Source organism: Numenius arquata, chromosome 9, assembly GCF_964106895.1.
Source record: "Numenius arquata chromosome 9, bNumArq3.hap1.1, whole genome shotgun sequence".
Taxonomy (NCBI): Eukaryota; Metazoa; Chordata; class Aves; order Charadriiformes; family Scolopacidae; genus Numenius; species Numenius arquata.
This window is the reverse complement of record NC_133584.1, coordinates 49,369,365-49,390,304: the sequence shown is the minus strand read 5'-3', so window position 1 is coordinate 49,390,304 and position 20,940 is coordinate 49,369,365. Positions and strand designations below refer to the sequence as shown.

Below are 20,940 nucleotides of genomic sequence, written 5' to 3'. Positions count from 1 at the left end.
GATGAGAGCTAGAGTGTAAGACTATAACTTTGCTCATATCTTAATCTTCTTATGTAGATCTTATTTACCTCATTATGAAGAATCAGTTTTAAATGATGAAAAAAAGTTAATTGATTAATTTGGTTTAGGAGAAGGTACTGCAACCCCTGTATCCCTTTTTCTCTTCTGTCTATACAATTTGAGAATTTCATTGTAAACCCAGGATGTCAAACCTTTATCCAAACCAGCACATAATTATTATTTTTTTTTTTCCTATCAACCTTTCGAGGGCTTTGGTAGTGCTCTGTGTCTTTGCCAAGCTATTGTGAACGTTTTCAGCTGCTCTGAGCTCCCAGGTTTAATCATTCCAATCGTGTCCTGGATGGTAAGAAAGTTCTCCTGACCCAGGCTGCAGCCTTGGCAGGAAACAGGTGGTCTGGCAGTAGGAAGCCTTGGCGGAGCGGAAGGGGTGGTGAAAGGGGAAGATATCTGTTTTATTAAAGCTTTGGCAGTGAAGGTTGGTTGTTTGTTTTTTTTTTCCAAAAGTGCATTGCCAAGAAGTGAGAGGGGTGAAGCTCCCTCTCCCACGGGAGGTGACCGGTGGTTAGTGCAAGTACATCACACGCTAGTCAGGCACATCGAGCTAGAGAGGAACAAAACTATCATCTCCAAATTTCAGTGATGAAATTGATACTCCCGAGTGACAGGTTAAAATGTTTTGCTTGTGAAATAAAGTCTTGGAGGGGTTTATGGCATGAAATCTGTATTGTGTCAGAGGGATGTGACTGAAGACACCTGTAATTTTGTGGTTTGGTCTCCTTTAATTAGATGTCGTATGGAGTAAAAGGACACTCTTGGTTAGTGGAGATAGGTAAGAGCCTGTTCGCGTGTTCGCTGGACTTGAGATGTTCTATGGGCTTAGTTTTCAGTTTGAGTTCATGCATGAATGGCCACCACAGTTGGCCATTCAGAGGACGAAGGGTACGTCGAGTTGATGTGTTTACTGTATTTCGTTGTTTGCATCAGGATATTGCTTTCTAGTTTTTTGTGTACTTTTCATTAGCCAAAAGCTGAAATCTCAAAGTAAAGCTGTCAGCGCTACTTCTGAAATGTTTACAGATTTTTTGTATACTGCTGCCCTGGTATTTTTTGTGCTGCTTTTCATTTAGTATGTATTGGACCTGAAGGGAGGGTGTAGGACATGCTTCTTCCTGCTGTGTGTACAATGTGCCACACAAATACTGCTTAAAAAAACGGAGACAACCTTTTTCCTCTTATGCAGGAGTAGAATATACAATCTGTCTCCATGCCTCGAAAATCAGAGGCTTTATCGGCTAATGTTGGTCAAAAGTAATACAAGTGTTTATACAAAGAAGTGGGAAAAGAACATTAAGGTGTTAGATTCATTTTACAGTAGATTTAATCTGTGCTGTCATCCCATGGTTGATGCTTTGCAACATAGTCGCGTACACTTAAGCTAGAATTGAAATGTACAAACACATGGTTGCACCCATCATGTATGATACTGTGGTGGGTTGACCCTGGCTGGACACCAGGTGCTCACCAAAGCTGCTCCATCACTCCCCTCCTCTGCTGGGCAGGGGAGAGAAAATAAAATAAAATGAAAGGTTCATGGGTTGAGATAAGGGCAGGGAGAGATCATTCAGCGGTTACTGTCATGGGCAAAACAGACTTGACGTGGGAAAAATTAATTCAATTTATTAACAATCAAATCAGAGTAGGATTATGAGAAATAGGAACAAATCTTAAACCACCTTCCCCCCACCCCCCCTTTCTTCCCAGGATCAGCTTCACTCCTGATTTTGTCTCCCTTCTTTCCCTGAGCAGCACAAGGGGATGAGGAATGGGAGTTGTGCTCAGTTCATCAAACGTTGTCTCTGATGCTCCTTCCTCCTCAGGGGGAGGACTCCTCACCCTCTTCCCCTGCTCCAGCCTGGGGTCCCTCCCACAGGAGACAGTCCTCCACCAACTTCTGGAACGAGTCCTTCCATGGCGTGCAGTTCTCCAGGAACTGCTTCAGTGTGATTCCCTTCCATGGATTGCAATCCTTCAGGAACAGACTGCTCCAGCATGGGTCCCCCACGGGGTTACAAGTCCTGCCAGCAAACCTGATCCAGCGTAAGCTCCTCTCTCCATGGACTACAGGTCCTGCCAGGAGCCTGCTTCAGCGTGGGCTTCCTGCAGAGTCACAGCGTTCTTCAGGCATCCACATGCTCTGGCATGGGGTCCTCCATGGGCTGCTCCGGCACCTTGAGCATCTTCTCCTCCTCCTTCTTCGCTGACCTTGGTGTCTGCAGAGTTGTTGCTCTCACATATTCTCACTCCTCTCTCCCATCTGCTGCTCTGCAGCAGGTTTTTTCCCCTTCTTAACTATGTTATCACAGATCTGCCACCACTGTTGATGAAGGGCTCCACCTTGGCCAGCGGTGGGTCTGTCTTGGAGCCGGCTGGCATTGGCTTTATCGGACATGGGGAGAGCTTCTGTCAGCTTCTCACAGAAACCACCCCTGTAGCTCCCCTGCTACCGAAATCTTGCTGTCCAAACCCAGTACAGATAGCTGTGTGGGAAAATGAACTTGCTAAGAACTAGCTGTTCAAAAAAAACCGCACCAAACTACCACTTATCTCTCTCCCCCACCTACTAAATACTCTTCCACTCACATCAGGGTGATGTGGATGACACCATGGTTATTTTCTTGTGAATTACTGTTCTCCTTTTGATAAAAACTTTGAAGAGGGTATCTTGTATTGCATCTTTTGAAAAATGCTGTTAAGTTACTTTTCATCAGTTGCATTCTCACTTTTCCCTTACGTGCTTTTCACCAACTTGTTCTTTTTGAAATTAGCCATAGTCCCTGCAATAAATGTCTTCTGTGCAATTCTTGAGGTTTGAAAATGGACGGATAAAAACAGAAACACTTTAAAAAAATGTTTTCTCACCTAATTCAAATTCTGTCTGGTGCTGTATTTGAAAGTAGGAAAGAATCATGGAAGAAAAAGAAATTAGTATGTTTCAAAATTTCGCCTTCCATTTTTTTCTTTAAAGAACTTTTCTTTTTTATTTAGGCTGAAAAAAAAAAATTGTTTAAAATCATCTCTTTGCCCCCCCTTTTCTGCCTCCGCCTTATCTGTGTCATCTGCTGCAATTCTTATGACACCTTTTTACTGGCATTATTCTTGATTCCAAACTGGGAACCAGGTTTCATAACTCTGTGGTCATACTTGAAAGAGCTTGAATCCAGCATTAATTTCAGTTAATGTTGTACAGCAAAAGCGGTTCTGTCTGCTCTCCGGGAATCATTTCGGAGTTAGGCAGTTACTCTGCATCTGTGCAAGAAGCGATTTGAAGATCCATTCAGTCCAGCCTTGAAAGCAAAGAGGGACAAATGGGAACTGTGGTAACTTCAGCGCGTGGTATGGAGAATAGTGTTCTCCTGTGCTGGTGAAGAAAGCTTTTTCTTTGAGGTGAAATGCAAGCTATATGCATTCAACCAAAATACTCTTTTTTTTAAGGTTGACTGAAAGCTTTACATAAAGAATCCCTTCATTCCTGGAAAGCGAACTGTATTGCTGTTTTACACTTGTATCTGGGTGTGGTTATTCTTATTCAAACTATTACTTATTGGATTTTACAATATACCACTTTGTCTTAATTCCTTTGTAGTTTTCAACTCAAAAATAATGTTAGGAAGAGTGAGTGCATGGCAAGTCTTGAGAGTTTGTGGATTTCAGGATTTCATGAGCCACAGGGCAAATTGTCTTGAAATGGATTTTGTCAGTTCAGGAACCTTTTTGTCTTTAGATATTTACCTTGTGTAAGTTAGTCACAGGTAAATGAATTCTGGGTATTTGAGGCTCTTTCCATAGCAGCTTACAAGTGCTCTTTTTTTCAGAAAATCTATTGTCAAATTACTTCTGCCCATAGAGAGCCTTTTTCAGGCAAAGTAAACAGATAATTCCACATGAATTCTTGGAAATAATTTGAAGGTTGAGGTAACAACAAATTGTTTTGAACCTAAAAGACTAAAGCTTATAGGTTATTGGGAGGAGATGTCCTTAAGTGACACCTTCAGTCTTGTCCTCTCTTCAGCTACAAATAGTTTTTATAAGACCGGATTCTCTAACCTTAACCTGAGCAGGTGTCCTTTTTTCCTAAATGTTAGCTGGGTAGGCTCGTTACCTGATCGTAATTTAATCCCACCTCCGGCAAGAATCAAGGACACTTATTTTCCAGGATGTCCCCCCCCATCTCCAGAAAGATTGATGAAATTTTCCGTGATCATTGTTCATGTGTGATTAAAAGTGTCTATTATTAGAACATATCTGGCAGCAGAGCGACTTCCCAGTTTTTGCGTAGTAGGATATTAATTAATACCCTTGCTCCACAGGCAGCAGGGCTGGAGATGTAGTCTGTATCCAGCCTGGGGGAGATTAAACTCTCGTCTCCCACGCTGAAGAGAGTCCCCTAAGTGAGAAGCTATAGCTCACTTGGAGAGAGTGTGTTCACTCCGTGTCTGCAGCGGAGCTGATATCCCTGGCACAGCACCGTGCCCGTAGCGAGTATTAACAATTTAGGGAGCTTCACTTTGTTCTAGCTAGTTTAAAAAGGATGAAATTCAAAAATCCAGTGCAGGCTTGATAGGGTGCTGTTTCTGCCTAATACTATTCTTTTTAATGTATGGAGTATAGCAGATTGTGACACCCTCTGAAATGCATTATTGACTGTAGTTGTAATGCCTCTTGTCTTTTTAAGGACATAAACTAGCTTTTCATCTAATTTTATCCCAGATTGGAATGGGAAAAACCATTGTTGTGGTGAGAAACCTGAAATAGGACTTTAGCACGATACAGTAAAATACAGATACTGCTCTCTAACTTGCTGTCAGTGGCTGGTGGAACTATTGGCCACGTTCAGCAGTGAACAGGGCAAGGAAAGCTAAAAGCAGAGCTGGTAAGACATCTCGTTTTACTTGCTATTCTTTTGCTGAGCTGTCAAGGCCAGGCAGTTATGATGTCTTTTTACAAATATGACTCCACGTTCACGGAAACGTAACCACTAACCAGCTTCAGTGGGAATCCTGTTAACCTGCAATCCCTTTGACTGAGGGTGGAATAAAGTTCTGTGCTTTCGGTATGCATTTCAGATACAGAAAGGTTATATGGCTTGGAAATACTTCTTTTAGTACTGCCTGTTATCTCTTAATTAAAATTAATTACTGAGATATTGTTACACTTGATTTTGTTTTGGTCAAGGCTTCATATCCATTCTTTTTATATTTAACCTTGTCCTATGAGTACTAATGTCTTGCCTACATAGCAGTTTCTATGCTTTTTCTAATGCATACTTAGCGAAGAATAAGGTAGATATGTTGTGCTATTACAGTTTTTGTGGAACAAACGACAGATATTTTTCTAAGAAAAAAAAAAAAAGATTATTCTACCCTCCAACTGCACCATGCATCTGAAATATTTAATGCATCCACAAATAGATTGTAGTTGGACCAGCTTTCCCCCTTTTTTAATGAAATCTGAAGCCCCATCCAAAACACGGAATAGACCATTGAAAGAGAGCATTTGTTTATGGAATGGATGAATTATCATATCCTGGTTATTTCTGATGGAGCCAATGGAATTGCATTTCTCTCCAGAGCTAAAATTTTTGCTTTCTAAATGAATATTTGCTGATAGAATCTCTATATGCGAGAGTCAAGCCTGGTCTGACTCTTGAATTAATTTGATAGAGGATTCATTTAGTTGTCAGGTTTAAGGTTCGCACTGGAAACTCTTGGGCAGAGGGAGGTGAAAGGGTTTCCTATTTCGTCTTATTAAAGACAGCGTACTGTGAGGTATGGGTACGGTAAAAACTCTGACTTGAAATGCAGTAGGTCCAGTGATTATGGTAACTTATTATTGAAGGGGCTTGCATTCAATATGGATTAGTCAGTGGCTACGGTTTTATTTATAAATGGGCTCAAATTACTTAAGCATGTGCTGTTTCTCTGGCGGAACAGGGATAAGAGGTGAGCACTGCCAAGCAGTGATTCCACACTGTGCTTCAGGAATGGCATTTTTTTTGCTTGGAACAGAGAAAAAAAACTTTGGTATTGTTGGAACAGAAAACCAATTTTAAAAGCTAAAATCCATCACGAAAAAGTCTGTAATCCTTTTAAATGTTGTTGTTGCTGTAATTGTTGACAGCAAGATGAAAACTTTTTCTAAGTCATCAATTACAGGTATTTTAGCTGACCATTTTTGGCAAGCTTTTTATGTAAAATCCCTTTTGAAACATGGCCATGGTCTTATCAGAACATCTGTTTGCATAACATATATTTCATAAGTAAAATGCATGTTTTTTTTTTTTTAAAAAAAAAAGCCTGAATCATCCTCTCTACCTTTATTTTTAAGCTAAATACTTTCAGCATAAATGTAAACTGCTTCTGCAAATGCAAGCTAGGCCTGTTGCTCTGTAGCCTTTGCAGCCCTTTTCCTCTCCCTTCCTTTTTTTTCCCCTTTTCCACCCATCTGCCTTCCTCCTACTTCCCCAGGTGCTGGGATACTACAGAAAGCTCAATTGGTTTCAAATACTCAACCTTCCCCCAACTTCCAAAAGATGAATTGGGAAAATTTGAAAAAGACTAACAATGAAGGGTGTTACTAACAGCCATTTTTAAGTCCTAAAGTGCTGAGCGCTCTGTAGTGTTTACATTTCTGTTAGGGGCCAATGTTTTTTAAAGCAAGTAAATTGTAAAAAGTAACATAGAAGTACCTTGTTAACCAACCCATGCTTCAGGTGACCTGAACATGCAAATTTTACACTCATGAATGTACTAATAAATTGCTTACTCTCTTTTGTGTCTTAATATTCACTGAAAATGTTATTTTAATTAACTTTTGTTTAGCTATTAAAGTATAGATATTGATTCATAGGTGACTCCTACCTTCCTACTCTGTTGTTCTATGGTATGTAACTGTTTTGCAAGATTACCACTTTCTTTATTAAACTCAGAAGCATTTACTGTTTTGTCGCCCTCTTTATCACAAGGTGACAGACCTGTTACAGTCTGTACCTGAGGTTTCTTGCAGCTTGGGGAAAGAACCAGTCAGTGACACTGTAAACTTAATGTGACCAATAGTTTAGTTCAACAGCTGGGTACCAGCTGGGATTTTCCTGTTTGGAGTAGTTTTTCCCTTTGGTGCTACTTTCCCTTGCTTTTTGGAGGATGGTGGAATTTTTTTAGTTACATCAACTATTACAGTGGATATAAAACCCAGCTGAGTAAGCTCAGCTTATTTTTACTTTTACTCATTCCATCTTTTAAACAAGATTAGGGAAAACGTCCAGAATAAAAGGAATATCAAATCAGTATCATTTCACATGCCCAGTCACGTGGGACTCATGGTGACTTGTGAATATAGAAAAGATTTTAAGTATTAATTGCTTCAGAGCTATGGACACGTAAGTCTCAGCCATTCGTGTTTGGTTGGTGCAAGGTCCATAGGTGGCACATTTAAACAAATTATACTATCCTGAAATGTCATGGGGAAGCTTTGAGAATGCCTGCTCTTTCCATACTCTCCAAGTTAAACCGCCTCATTTGTTCTAATGCGGGATGGGTATATGAATCCTGTACTGATGTATGGGTGGAAAACTGTGTCTCATTTCTTAATGAGAGTGAGAAGACTAAATAGAGAAGGTATTTTTAATATTTCTTGTCTGTTAATGTAGACATTTGTGCAGTAGCTTTTCTTAGTTGATGAGTTTTGAACTGAAGATACCTCATTGCTTTTAATTACCATAAGTACTCCTTAAGTCCTAATATTCACCTTCAAAGAATTTTTTTTTTCTTCCATAAAAAATTCTATCTTTACAAGCTCATACAAATTTAAGAAAAAAAAAATTGTGTCTCTAGAAATCTGTTAGGACAATGTGTCGTGGTTTAACCCCAGCCAGCAACTAAGCACCACGCAGCCACTCACTCTCTCTCCTCCAGCGGGATCGGGGAGAGAATCAGGAAGGTAAAAGGGAGAAAACTTCTGGATTGACGTAAAGGCAGTTTAATAGGTAGAGCAAAACCCGGGCACGCAAGAAAAGCAAAACAATGAATTCATTTGCTGCTTCCCTTCGGCAGGCAGGTGTTCAGCCATCTCCAGGAAAGCAGGGCTTCATCACGTGTAACGGTTACTTGGGAAGACAAATGCCATCACTCTGAATGTTCCCCCTTTCTTCTTCTTCCCTAGCTTTATAAGCTGAGCGTGACGTCACACAGCATGGAATATCCCTTTGGTCAGTTGGAGTCAGCTGTCCCGGCTGTGTCCCCTTCCAACTTCTTGTGCTCCCCAGCCCACTTGCTGTTGGGGTGATGCACTGTGTAAGCACTGCTCAGCAATAACTAAAACATCCCTGTGTTATCAACACTGTTTTAGGCAGAAATCCAAAACATAGCCCTATCTAGCTAAAAAAAAAAAAATTAACCCTGCCCCAGCCAAAATCAGCACAAAAGTGGTTGCTTCTACAAATATTGACTACAATTCTATATATAGGTCATCCAGTCTTCAGTCAGTGCTAGTCATCCTTATGTTTTAAAGCAAAAGAAGGCAGAATATCTCTGCCTTGTCTAATGTGTTGATACTCTAGGGATAACATCACTCCCTGGTGTCGCACTGCTTTGAAAATCCCATCAGATGGGATTAGAATGGGAAAATTGATCTACTTCCAAATGGCATTTCTCTGAACAATAAAGATTTACAAGTCACTCCCACCCTGAAAACTGATTATTGACAGCTGGATTTATTTTAGTAGCAGAAATGGTCTCTGACATACAGAAGAAAAATGAACAGTACTGTATCTGTGTTTTACAAAAGGAGAAAAAAATTACCCTGGTTAGGGAAGCCTGGAGGAAAGTCAAAGTGGCATAATATCCTACTGCTCCATCCACTGAAAGGCCTGATTTTATCCCCAAGCTGCAAGAAAAGTGAACAATTCTTTGTAATAGAGCTGTGGAGCTCGTGAAAGAGAGGGATGTTTTTACTAAAGGATTGATGCAGTATCCTATTTTCTAATAACATTGCTTTATGATACTGCTTCACTTGAAAATCCTGCATTTTTAGAAAAGGCATTATGAGCCATAGGGTACAAAAACAGTACAGCTTTTCTTTCCTTGCTATAGAAAGCAAAAACTTGGATGTTAACAGAATGGCAGTATAGTATAATTGTGTATTTAAAAAAAAAAAAAAACAGACAAACCATCAGAATAGAGTTACATGCAGTTGATCTGGATATAATGCGTTAAGTAGAACTGAATAATCTTCCCATTTGTATTGCAGCTACCTTTTGACTTTGTGCATTTTGCTTTTCTGTTTCTTAGATGCACAGCCCACAGATGGAGAGAGGGAGGTGTGGAATCAGATCAGTGCAGTTTTACAGGACTCGGAAAGCATGCTCGCAGACCTTCAGGCTTACAAAGGAGCTGGACAAGAAATTAGAGATGTATGTGTGTTAAAGTTAATGACAGTTCTTTGGAAGCAAAATCAAGCAAAACTCAGTGTGCTCCTTGCTTCTGTTCTGTATCCACGCACATTCTATGAAACAATATGAAAATCTTCATTAAAATTGTATTTAGAAAATATGTTACAGATTAGGTGTAATGTTGAATATAAAGCCCTAATGTCAAATCGTTAAATGGTGGCTGTTGGAACTTCTTTTAAGTTTACTATTAGTAATTATTTTTCACTTTGAGAAACAGCATTTCATACACCTCATTTCATATATCTTATGGTAGAAGTCAAAGTTGAGGAGATGGAAGAAATAATACTCAGATGTTTGAAATACACTATAAAAAAGAGTTGAAAATAGATGTTCTTCAGTGTAAGTGAAATAATGAAACAAAGTAAATTATAACTTCACATCAACTTTGCAGGCATCTTACTCTGTGAAATTGGTCCTGAAGTACAGTTCTGAACTGTAACTTACAATTTGGCTCTACAGACCAAACCTTGCCCTGCATCAGCTTTGCAGTTACTGTTTGTGTGAGCTATTCGTTGCTCAAGAACCTGAATATGTTGAAGATTTCAAAAGCATCAGAATCTTTATAAAAAGGCTATTTCTGTAACCTGTAATCATACAAAAGGTCTTCTTTGATATTTCTGCCATATTATTATTTCCCCAAATAATGTGTTAAAATGTATTCCTGTATGTCAGCAGTACATTTGAATGAATAATTGTAAATAACTGTGTTACAGCGGGAAAGGGAAGGTGGAAAAAATGGTATTTTTCAAACTCACTAATTTCCTATTCCTGTGCAATGTAATTTCTCCTAATTGTTCTATGGTTTGCAATATTTACTTTCTAAAATGGTGAACTAGAAAACTTCAGAACCATCCTTTGCTTATTGTTCCTGGATCACAGTTATTTACAGTAATATTTTCATTTCAGGCAATACAAAACCCCAATGATATCCAGTTGCAAGAAAAAGCGTGGAATTCAGTATGTCCTCTGGTTGTAAGGCTGAAGCGCTTTTATGAGTTTTCACTCAGATTAGGTGAGCCCTGTTTTTGTATGTCTGCTTATTAGGCTACTTTATATATAAAGAAATAGGAAGTTTATTTTTCTGTAGACTGTTTAAAGGTTATTATTCTTTCTGTTTGATAGCAACAAATATTTAACTGCAGTTATGTTTATCAAGGTCTACTTTTAATTTTAAATTCAAAGTTACCAATGTTTGTTAGTTTATCACTGAAAAGAAATCAGCACTATCTAAATAGAGTACAAGCAAATCACTTTATCACTTTATACAGTGATAAAACTGTATAAAGTTTTTCTCTGGTGCTTGCCACTCTTCTGTACTTCACTGGTCCCTATGGTACAAATGCAAGTTATTTTTTGTGATTTGGATCCTTCCGAGTTTTAAAAGAAATGTAAACCAATAATATTTTGAGACTTTTTAAAAACAGGGATAGCGGGGGGAGAAGGGTATCAGTAAACTCTCTCATGAGGTGAAAATCCAACATTGGGCATGTTTTACACTGGTTTTGTCATCCCTAAAAACCAAAACAATTATGTAATTGCTCCTTGAATTAGGACTCCGAAAGAGAACCAATGTGCAAAAATTTACGTATAAAATGGGAGGGCTTCCAATGCAAGGGAATTCTTCTACCCCATCCTGCTTACTAAGTCTTTCACTTGTTGAGTTATGCTAGTAATTATAGCCGCGGAAGCTGAATTACATTGCTATCAGTGCCTAAGAGTACACTTTTAGTAACAGAGATGCCGGAAAGTCTCTATAGTGAGCTGATGGCTAATTGGGGAAGATGAAAGAGAAAGACTTGAATATGTGAATGCAAGAAAAATGCTTTCTGTAGAATTTTTGATAAGGAATCCAGATAAAGGGTGATAAAAAGGGAAAAGAGGTCAGTGATACAAAATGGAGAGAAAATGGCAGAGAGCCTGAAGAGGCAGGTCTCTGACTAATGTTTCTCTGCTTAGAATAGTACAAAAAAGCATTTCTATTAGGGCTCTGTATGTTCAGAGGGTTCCTTCCCTTCAAGCAAAGTATATTTAGATACTTACTTTAAACTTGGTCATAATGTGGACTGAATAGAATTTGTGCTTCTGATTTTTATTCAGAGAAGGCCCTGCAGAGCTTATTGGAGTCCTTGACGTGCCCACCTTATACTCCAACTCAGCACCTGGAACGGGAACAGGCTCTAGCGAAAGAGTTTGCAGAAATCTTACATTTTACTCTTCGTTTTGATGAACTTAAGGTTAATAAAATCTTTTAATGCATCCTGATTTTTTCCATGTATTTTGAACCGAAAGTGATTATTTCCTATTTGTCTTCCTCTCAGATGAGAAACCCAGCAATTCAGAATGATTTCAGTTATTATAGGCGAACAATAAGTCGCAACAGAATAAACAACATGCATGTAAGTAAATAAAATCTGATCTGCTGTTCACACTGAGGTATTTATCACTATGCATTTATACCATTAGTGGTAATGTTTTCTCTTGTGGTTTGCTCGCTGTCATGTTCTCTCCTTCACACCAAGAGTTAATCAGCAGTCCGGATGAAGTGATTAGAGTGGAACTATTGGTGCTACAATCTGCTTGCTGACACGAGCGTGTACTGTATCTTTTATCTTGCTGCTGGCCAGATTTTAAAGAGTTTCATTGACTATTTTTTCTCATGTTTTTATCAGCTAGACATTGAGAATGAAGTAAACAATGAAATGGCCAATAGGATGTCCCTGTTTTATGCAGAAGCCACACCAATGCTGAAAACACTCAGTAACGCAACTACACATTTTGTGTCAGAAGTAAGTAATGGGGGAGAAAAGGTCTAACACAGACATTCTTGATTTTAATTTTACAAGGTGGTTTACTGAACATTGTCTGTTTTTACCCCTTCTAGAACAAAACATTACCGATTGAAAATACAACGGACTGTCTAAGTACTATGGCTAGTGTATGTAAAGTCATGTTGGAAACACCGTAAGTTTTACCTTAAATCTTGTTTTTCTTGTATGAGAGATTTTGTATTGTATTTTAAGTAGCCACTTGCGATAAACACATTTTTTTCCAAAGGAATTCCGGTATGTTTGCCTTAAGTTATCACATTTGTATGCAAAGCATGAGCTGGTATTAGAAAACCTTGCCCCCTGTTTTAAACACCTTATGATATTCTTCATGAATCAGCATTGAGTTTTGTTAGGGAGAGCTTACATGGTCAGCCTGTATTTCAACAAAAGGTTAAAATACAAATGTAATCTTACGCTCTTACAGGCTTCAGTGTCTCTGTCTTGTCAAACCGGGGCCGTAGGCCAACTGCTGTCTCTTGATTGCCCGTGCTGCTGTTATTAGCACGCTGGGGGGCAAGATTTTGGCTTTCCCAAGCAGTGTTTTCACAAATGATACGCAGGGATTATTTTGAGGATCATTTGAATAGATCTTTTTGGATGTAGCGAACTTACTCTGGGTGTAAGAAACTTCAGATATATGGAAACTGTATAGTTGTTTTCATAGCTGCTAGCATGGTTACAGTCAGTGGGGTTGTTATTGTTTAGCTATACGTTTAGTCAAGTATTTTTTAGGTTAGATATCTCTTTGAGTGGAAAACACAAGATAGACCCAAGGTAGTTTTCCTGTCTTTGAATTGTTTGTTCATGGTGCCATGGAAAGGGTAGAATTCCTGAGGTTATTGTGTTTGTTTATGAAAATTCTGGAGAACTATATGTAGGTGGTAGAACTCATCTCACAATGCAGGGACATCTTGGAAGTAGTCACTGAAAACCAACCTTACGTGTGAGCTCATCTTTTGGCAAAAGTAGAGAAACAGAAAGTTGTGAGTCATCTACCAGAAGATTGTCTGATACTCAGTTCTATTGTGGGATAATCAAGCGTTTTCACATCAAAGTGACTGTAGCCTTTACATCTGTTCATGTTATGATGCTGTGTTATTTAAACAGAAGGATAAAAGTTGAAGTCATTGTAAACGGAGAGGTAATATAGTACAGATTTTAGTATTTTTAATTATATGTTTAAGTGAAAAAATCAAGTTTTATGTTGAAAACTGTGAATGACAGTAGACAAATCTATGTATTATCTACTCATAATATTTATTAGAAAAAATGTGATAATTTCTGTTTTCAGGATTTCTTTTTTTCTTTACGATAGTTCATTTTTCATTTCTTGGTGATGGCTTCAGAGATTCGAGATGATAGAGACTGTCTTAACTGTGCCATCCATATTATTATTTTGCAATTGAAAAGTGAAAAACTGTTTAGAATGAGTTCAGTCCACATTTTACACAAACGTGGGGTGTTGAAGTTGCGTATGTACTTGGGGGGGAGAGAGAGAGAGACCAGTGACTATGATCCACCTAGGTGAAGCCCTGAACTTAATAGCTGCTGAAATTAGTTCCCACCTAAATTTTAAGTGTTTCAAAGTAGGAATTTAAGCAAAAACAGTAGCTTTCCTTTGAGGTCTCAATATTCTGAGGTTCCTAAGATTAGACAGAAGTACAATAAATCTCCATCATATTTCATGAACTATGGAAGTCTTCTGTGAAGCCATTATTTTAGGCATTTTGCTGAAGTGAGGATTTGAACTGTGAAGGGTTGTTAGAAGGGGTTTTTGTATCTATTTGCTTTCTAACGTTCCTGCTAAATTAACAAGGACTTACGCAATTCAAAGATCCTTAAAATCTGACTAAGATTCATCTTCAACCTTAAAATACAATACTCAGATTTCATGTGCTCATAGTCTAGCTTGCAAAATTGTCCAGTAAAAAGTCAAAACTGTTTGTTTCTTTTGTTCTGTTTTCCAGCGAGTACAGGAGTCGATTCACCAGTGAAGAGACCCTTATGTTCTGCATGCGAGTAATGGTGGGAGTTATCATTCTGTACGATCACGTTCATCCTGTGGGAGCTTTCTCAAAGACATCAAAGATTGATGTAAGAGTGACTTTTCTTTAGTACTTTGAAGGCTTGAGAATACTAGTCTGCAGATTTTTTTCAGCCCAAGCTTATGACTTTGTATAAATAATTTTAATTACTTTTGAATGGCAAAATTTAGAATTTATCTTCACTTGTGTACTTTAATATATCAGCTTCTTTGAAATTAAAAAAAGGATCAGTCTTTTTTCTTTGTATTTTCTTCCAGACACAGATACTAATTTGTCTTTGTTAGCTCTGCTTTCCTGCCAACTTTATGGTTACACTACAATAATTTTGTATTACACCTACCCTGGAATAAGTTCTGTGGTCGTAATTTTTTATTAATCATGTAATTTATTTATGCTGAAAAGCTCATCTTTGGTAGTAGTTCTGCTGTAAATAAGCAAATATTCCACATTGTCTCTGCTTTGTCTAAGATCTAAAGTAGCAGAACTGAAATCTTACTGTTGTAATGTTGATAATGAGCCTTTGAACCTTCAGTTTTAGCGTTGGCATCACTAGTCACAGGGAAATCAACATTATTTTTACATCTGAGATATTGCAAACAAACACAGAAAAAGTACTATTATTTGGGCTACGTGTTTTTACAAACCTAAATCTCATGCACCACACCTTTCAGCAGAAGTAAACTGTAATTCATGGAAAAAAGATGCTAAATCTTTCCCTTTACAAAGAGAACCTACTTCGAAAGAGAAAAAAAAAATATATATATATTATCGTGCCTCATAGCACTAAGTCTTCGTTAGCGTTTTTCATCTGCACATATCAGTATTTTACCGCGGCTCCTCTTTGACTCTGTTTTACAGAGGGAAAGATATGTCACAAAGAGGTGAATTGATTTGCTCAAGGTCATGCAGCAGATAGAGCCTGGGAATTGAATGCAGACTTCCTGACTTCTAATTCAGTCTCTTGCCTACAGGGACTACACAAGTAAAGTTTTGATAGGACCAACTCTGCAGTGCTTGTACTTTGTTTCTCACCTTTATCATAAAGCCCTGTAATCTTACAGGGTAGTTAGCTGGATGTAAATGGGAGACAGGAGATGGATGACTCAGTTTTTAAAAAGGAGTACATGGTCCCAAATTTTAATTTGCTTAATTAGTTAATGATTCTTCACTAATAACGAAAAAATCTTATAATATTTCAGATGATGAGTTTGTTTTACTGTGAAAAACAGTTATTTTCTCCAAGCTAGTCACTTCTTGGGAGCCGTTTCAAAAAAATTCCAGGGACAGTGGAACAAATTACACTTTCCTTACTCTTTCAAGACTGGGGACTTTATTTCAAGCTGTTAATTATAGTCTCCTAGCTTAGACATCCTAACAGCTCCTCTATGACTATTTCAGGGATTCTGATTCTAACAAAAAAGGAAAAGAATTATTTGAATTTTTATCTCCTTTGAGTTTGATCTGGTGAAGTATGTAAACCTGCACTGAGTGATTTGAATATAGTCTTGAGTTTCTCTATTTCAATAGTAACTGTGTCACTTAAAAATACATGCTGCTACCCTGAGAATTTCATCTGATCAACTGTTTGCTTTAGTTAGTTTTGTCTTCCAGGTAAAAGTGAGCTAACTGAGCAGCGATCACTGATTGTTAGGCTGGTCATTGTGCAGGAGGGTGCAAAATTATTTTCCAAATAATTTTTAATGGCAAATACATGGACCCTGACTTCAGTTATGTATTTAATCATCCACTTTCATAATAAGGCAGAGTTGCTCCTTAGCTCAAAGAAAATACTGGCATGTAGATTTAGTACTGTAATTTAACTTGAGAATGTTAAAATTTTGACTCTGCCATTTCTTTATCTGTTATTTTAAATTCCTCTAGACTAATTTCTGGATAGCTGTTAGATGTCTTCATAGCAATGGGAAGAAATAGGTACTTGTGGAGTACAATTCACTACATCTGAAAGTATATTCTGAATAGGTTAGAGAATTTCTTATCTCTCTGTTGACTAGATAGGGAGTTTATATAGTGGGTCAAATGAGTTTTTGCTTTCTCTGCTTCATTTCCTCTTTTGTAAATTTGGACAGAGTTTCAGCCTGTTTTTTACAGTCTCCATGAAGATACTTGTTCAGTGTGGTGTTTAAAATCAGCATGGACCACTTATCTCAGATTGTTTGTATCCAGTAGGTATGAAACAAATCATAAGTCATCACCAGTTAGGTTTACAACTAAAAACTGGATACTGAAAATTACTTCCTTGTGTACAAACATAAAAATAAAAGTCTAAGTTGAAACATCTCTTCTGATAGTTGCTAACAGCAATGACGTGGAACTGTCTTCCAAAATCTTTTTGTAGCTTTTATCAGCTGTTCTTGGTATTTCTGTTGGAATTGGAGAAATCATGTGCAAGTTGAAATATATACATTTGATACATAATTTACTATCTACAAATGGTTATTGAAGTAGATATTGTTTTCTCAAAAGTTAGGTTTATAACAAGGTAATTTTTAATAAGCTATAACGCTTTTATTGTGTCATATAAAGCAGCGTTAACACTCAGTAGGAAAAAACCACTGCCTGTCTTTGGTGAAATTTTTCCTTGTTTTCAGCTAGTGCAATTTATATATTATTGTTCAATAGTGGCATGCTTCTGTTCCCAGATGAAGGGATGCATAAAAGTTTTAAAGGAACAACCACCTGACACTGTGGAAGGACTTCTGAATGCTCTCAGGTATGTGTGGAATAATTGTTTCATTCAGCCTTAACAACTTCCTCCTTTATTTCTCCCAATCTCCTTATATTTAAGACTTTTCACCTTAGAAGCTTGATCTATTAAGAAAATTGTTCTTTCAGGTTTGCCTTTATCATCTGGGGTTTTCTTAAGTAATACTCGTTTCTTGCGATTCCATTTCATGTTGATAAGCAATGACTATTTATATTGGAATTCATGATATCCTTCTTCAGACATACTTGAGGTTTGTTTTATCACCTAAAACTTAGCCATCTAAGTGGTAAACAATACATCAAAGACAGACAACATCTCTAGGCTATGATTTGTTATATAAAGTACCCCAGCAACTAGAACATTTTCGAAGCAAAGAGTAGAATTTCTTTTTCTCAAACCTTTGATGCTTCCTTTCTCTCTTGCCCTGTGATTTAATAAGACTTTTTTTTATTTTATTTTATTTTGCTAAATGATACCACTTCAGGAAAACAGCAACCTAAATCACAATCCTGTAGCTAAGTGTTTAAGGTGCTGTCTGGGAAAGCAAGACAAAAGTGTCTGACACTTCTCTGAAGCTGAGAAAGGAGTCTTAGTACCAAGTTTTTCAGAGCTGTATTGTATTCTGTAGCTGGATAGAGTGAGAACTGCAGCCATAACCATGCTTATCATGTCTTTGGAATTGACATAGAGTTAAATCCTACAGATACCAGGTGTGCTTTGGGCTTGTGATTGATCTCCCAATGAACATAAGCAGTGGAGAATGTTTGGGTTTAAATGAAAAAAAACACACTAAAGCTCTTCAGTCCTCCCAAGATATGCCCAAAAGTGGAACTCAGCATCAAACAAACTGCTGGTTACAAAATCCAAAGGAATAGAAACCTCTCTGTGTGATGGTACCTTGTAAGATGTAAAGGTACAGGACATTTAAGAAAGCTGCTTAAAACTAGATTTATAGATTATGCCAAAATTCCATCTAGATTCCGAAGTCCTTTTAATGCTTACCCCATTTCTTAAGTCTTTCCATATTTTGTACTTCTCTTCAGGCTTTTACCTGGAAAAAAAAGGAGATAATTTTGACCCAAAATTATTACAATGCCATAGACAGATGGCAAACAGTATTTAGCCAGGATTTGGTCACAATTCTCCACCTATTAGCAGGGAATAATTTTATTGCAAGAGGTATTTAGAAGATAAAGAGCGCCAGAGTATTAGTTAAATTCCAGTGATCAGTGACTAGAGGAACATTTAAGTACCTCCTTTGTGTAATTCAACTGCACTGTTTTCAAAAACAGGCACTGAGCTTTTTGAATTTTTCTAATCCCTGTTCATTTTATAAAATACTGTTTTAACTTGTAATTTCCAGGTTCACTACAAAACACCTGAATGATGAATCTACTTCAAAACAAATTCGAGCTATGCTGCAGTAGTATCCTGAGACAACTAGATGTTTGTATTGATCACAGAAGATGTGTATGTTTACATAATTTAATACAGTTTGATGTTAATACTTGTGTGTATTTACATAACCATTTTCTTCACATTGCTAAAATATATGAATCAGTTCATAACCTGACTGACTTTATATAGTGCAGCCTAAGTTTTTATTCTAGCCTTTATCTTTTGACTTCTAAAATACTTTTCTACTTAGATACTTCAGCTACAACAGTTTATCTGTGCATTTTAATCCTTAAACACCTTCTCTATCAGAGAAGTAAGTAGTAGTGAAGACAAAATGGTAATCAAAAAAACTGAAACGTCAAAGATAACCCAGAAAAGGAACTTTAAAGACAGAGAAAGTTAATATAATTCATTGGATATGTTTTAAGACCATGTGCACCGTTTTTTAGTTAGTTTTAGGACCTCCTCAAACTTGTATGAATAGGAGAATACCTGAATGTTCATCACTCTCATAAAATATGTTGTCTTTCCTGTAATAAGTGGAGATCCACCTAATTTTAAGTATTATGTGCTGGCTGACATCCAAAAACATATTGCAAAGAGGTTATTTCACCTCTTTTATTAAGTATAAACTGTACCTTTCAACCACTGAGGAAATTAATATCCTTTTTCAGATTCAGTATAAGTAAACAGAAAATGTGTTTTAAGACCATTGCTACATTTTGAAAATTCTGTATAATTTTGTTATATTTGAAAAGGAAAGGGAAAATGATAATGCCTTGACTTAACTAGAAGAGGTTTGTCAGTGTAAATATACCATGATGAACATTACCACTCAGACAGCTCTACCTGGTAAGTAATTTTTTTGCTGATATAAACTGGTATAAAGCAGAGCACTCTTCTGTAGGAGCAAACTTCCCTTGTGTCAAATTGGCCTCATCAGACTAGGAATAATATAAATAAGTTTTAAGAGCTGAGCTGTTCTTAGGTAGTCCATCAAGTTCCTTGATAGTATTATGCATTAGATGAACCAGAGTCAACACAGAAATGTATGTGAGCTGACTGCTCTTCATTGGTTTTTGAGATGTGATTGATGCTTCAAGGAGTTCAGTTCCTTGGTGAGTTCTTTGTTCTTATTTTCTAGTCATTTTTCCAGTAAACAGAATAGAAATACTTTGCCAAAAGAAGCAAAGCTTGTACTCTGTTAAGTGTGTCTTCTGGGTGGTCTGCAGTCGCTGTACATATTCTTGCAGAGGTCACGTTCTGAAAATGTGTTCGATTTTGTGTACTTTGCTTGCATGTATGTGTGAAAACGCCAGTGCTTGTGCACAGATTCAGATTTGTATTTGCTTATTCCTGTGTACGTAAATCAGGGTTTGTGTGCTCTCACTGGAATTTTCATGCATATCACTTCTAAAAACATTACCATAAGACTTTGAAGATGCATTTGGTCTGCTGAAACTCGGCTGTGCTGTGACAAATTCAGTCATTGAACTCAGTCCTTAAACAGTATTAATATCACAAATTCTGGGGAGTAGGAATTACCTTAGAGTTTATTTCTGAGCAGAACTTAACCACTATGAGGTTTCTCAAGCCTGGTGAGAACCCAAAGGTGCCAACGTTACCCATGTCGTGATACTGGACAGCACCGCAACTCCAGCCTTCGTGTCACACATCTGCAGTTGTAGCAGCAGATCACTATGTTGTTGTCAGGAGCAGAATTAGAAATCACACTCGTTTCTTTCTTTTTCTGAAAGCAGTGATCGCACTGTTTTTCGGCAGTAGTAAATCCACTGTTTACAAACTCCATTTTTGATGGGGGGACATTTACAAATGTATATTAGGGGAAATCCTGCTTCGTTTGTATTCACTTCCAGTTAGGTAAATCTAGGTGGATGACACGTCACTCTGTTGAGCTTTGGTAACTGAAGTTAATACATGCTTACCTGCGATTATTTGTCAAACAATTAAGTCTTATCTTTAAATAGCCCAGACAAAAGCTATTTGTCACTTGTATAATAAAAATGTAAACCTTAAAGCATTCTGTGAGTTGTCACGTGCTGTTTGCCGAAGTCACTGAATTTCTTTGCTTGCTATGATGTTTTTGTACAGAAATTTGTTTGAAATAATAAAAAGTTTGGTACAGTAAGCATTGGGGCTGTCTGTATTTAGAGACAACATAAAAGGATTGAGAAGTATCTCATTTAAAGTTTTGGATCTGAGGTATAGTAGGCTCACCTTTATGCATCCAGTTTATAGTTTAGTTTAAAAGCATTTAAAATATTTCCCTTGTATGCCACAACAATCTAACCTCACGTCACTTAAACAATTCCTGGGTTTTTCTGTTGATTCTTGGCACTTGTCTGTCATCCTGAGCAGTTGATGCTACTTTACAGAGTGACTTTTGACAGAGCGACT

At 37.5% G+C, this 20,940-nt stretch overlaps 1 protein-coding gene across 2 annotated transcripts in view; it reads left to right on the top strand.

Annotated features, from left to right (window-relative positions):
* Positions 1-20,669, top strand: part of CYRIA (CYFIP related Rac1 interactor A) — a 60,322-nt gene extending 39,653 nt beyond the window's left edge. For both annotated transcript variants that reach the window (XM_074153147.1, XM_074153146.1), the window contains 9 exons: positions 9,366-9,487; positions 10,433-10,538; positions 11,624-11,760; positions 11,845-11,922; positions 12,196-12,312; positions 12,408-12,487; positions 14,322-14,448; positions 17,060-17,130; positions 18,488-20,669. In XM_074153147.1, coding sequence (XP_074009248.1) covers positions 9,366-9,487; positions 10,433-10,538; positions 11,624-11,760; positions 11,845-11,922; positions 12,196-12,312; positions 12,408-12,487; positions 14,322-14,448; positions 17,060-17,130; positions 18,488-18,551 — 902 coding nt within the window. In that variant the 3' untranslated portion in view covers positions 18,552-20,669. The remainder of the gene's footprint in view (positions 1-9,365; positions 9,488-10,432; positions 10,539-11,623; positions 11,761-11,844; positions 11,923-12,195; positions 12,313-12,407; positions 12,488-14,321; positions 14,449-17,059; positions 17,131-18,487) is intronic.
* The last annotated feature ends 271 nt before the right edge of the window (positions 20,670-20,940 follow it).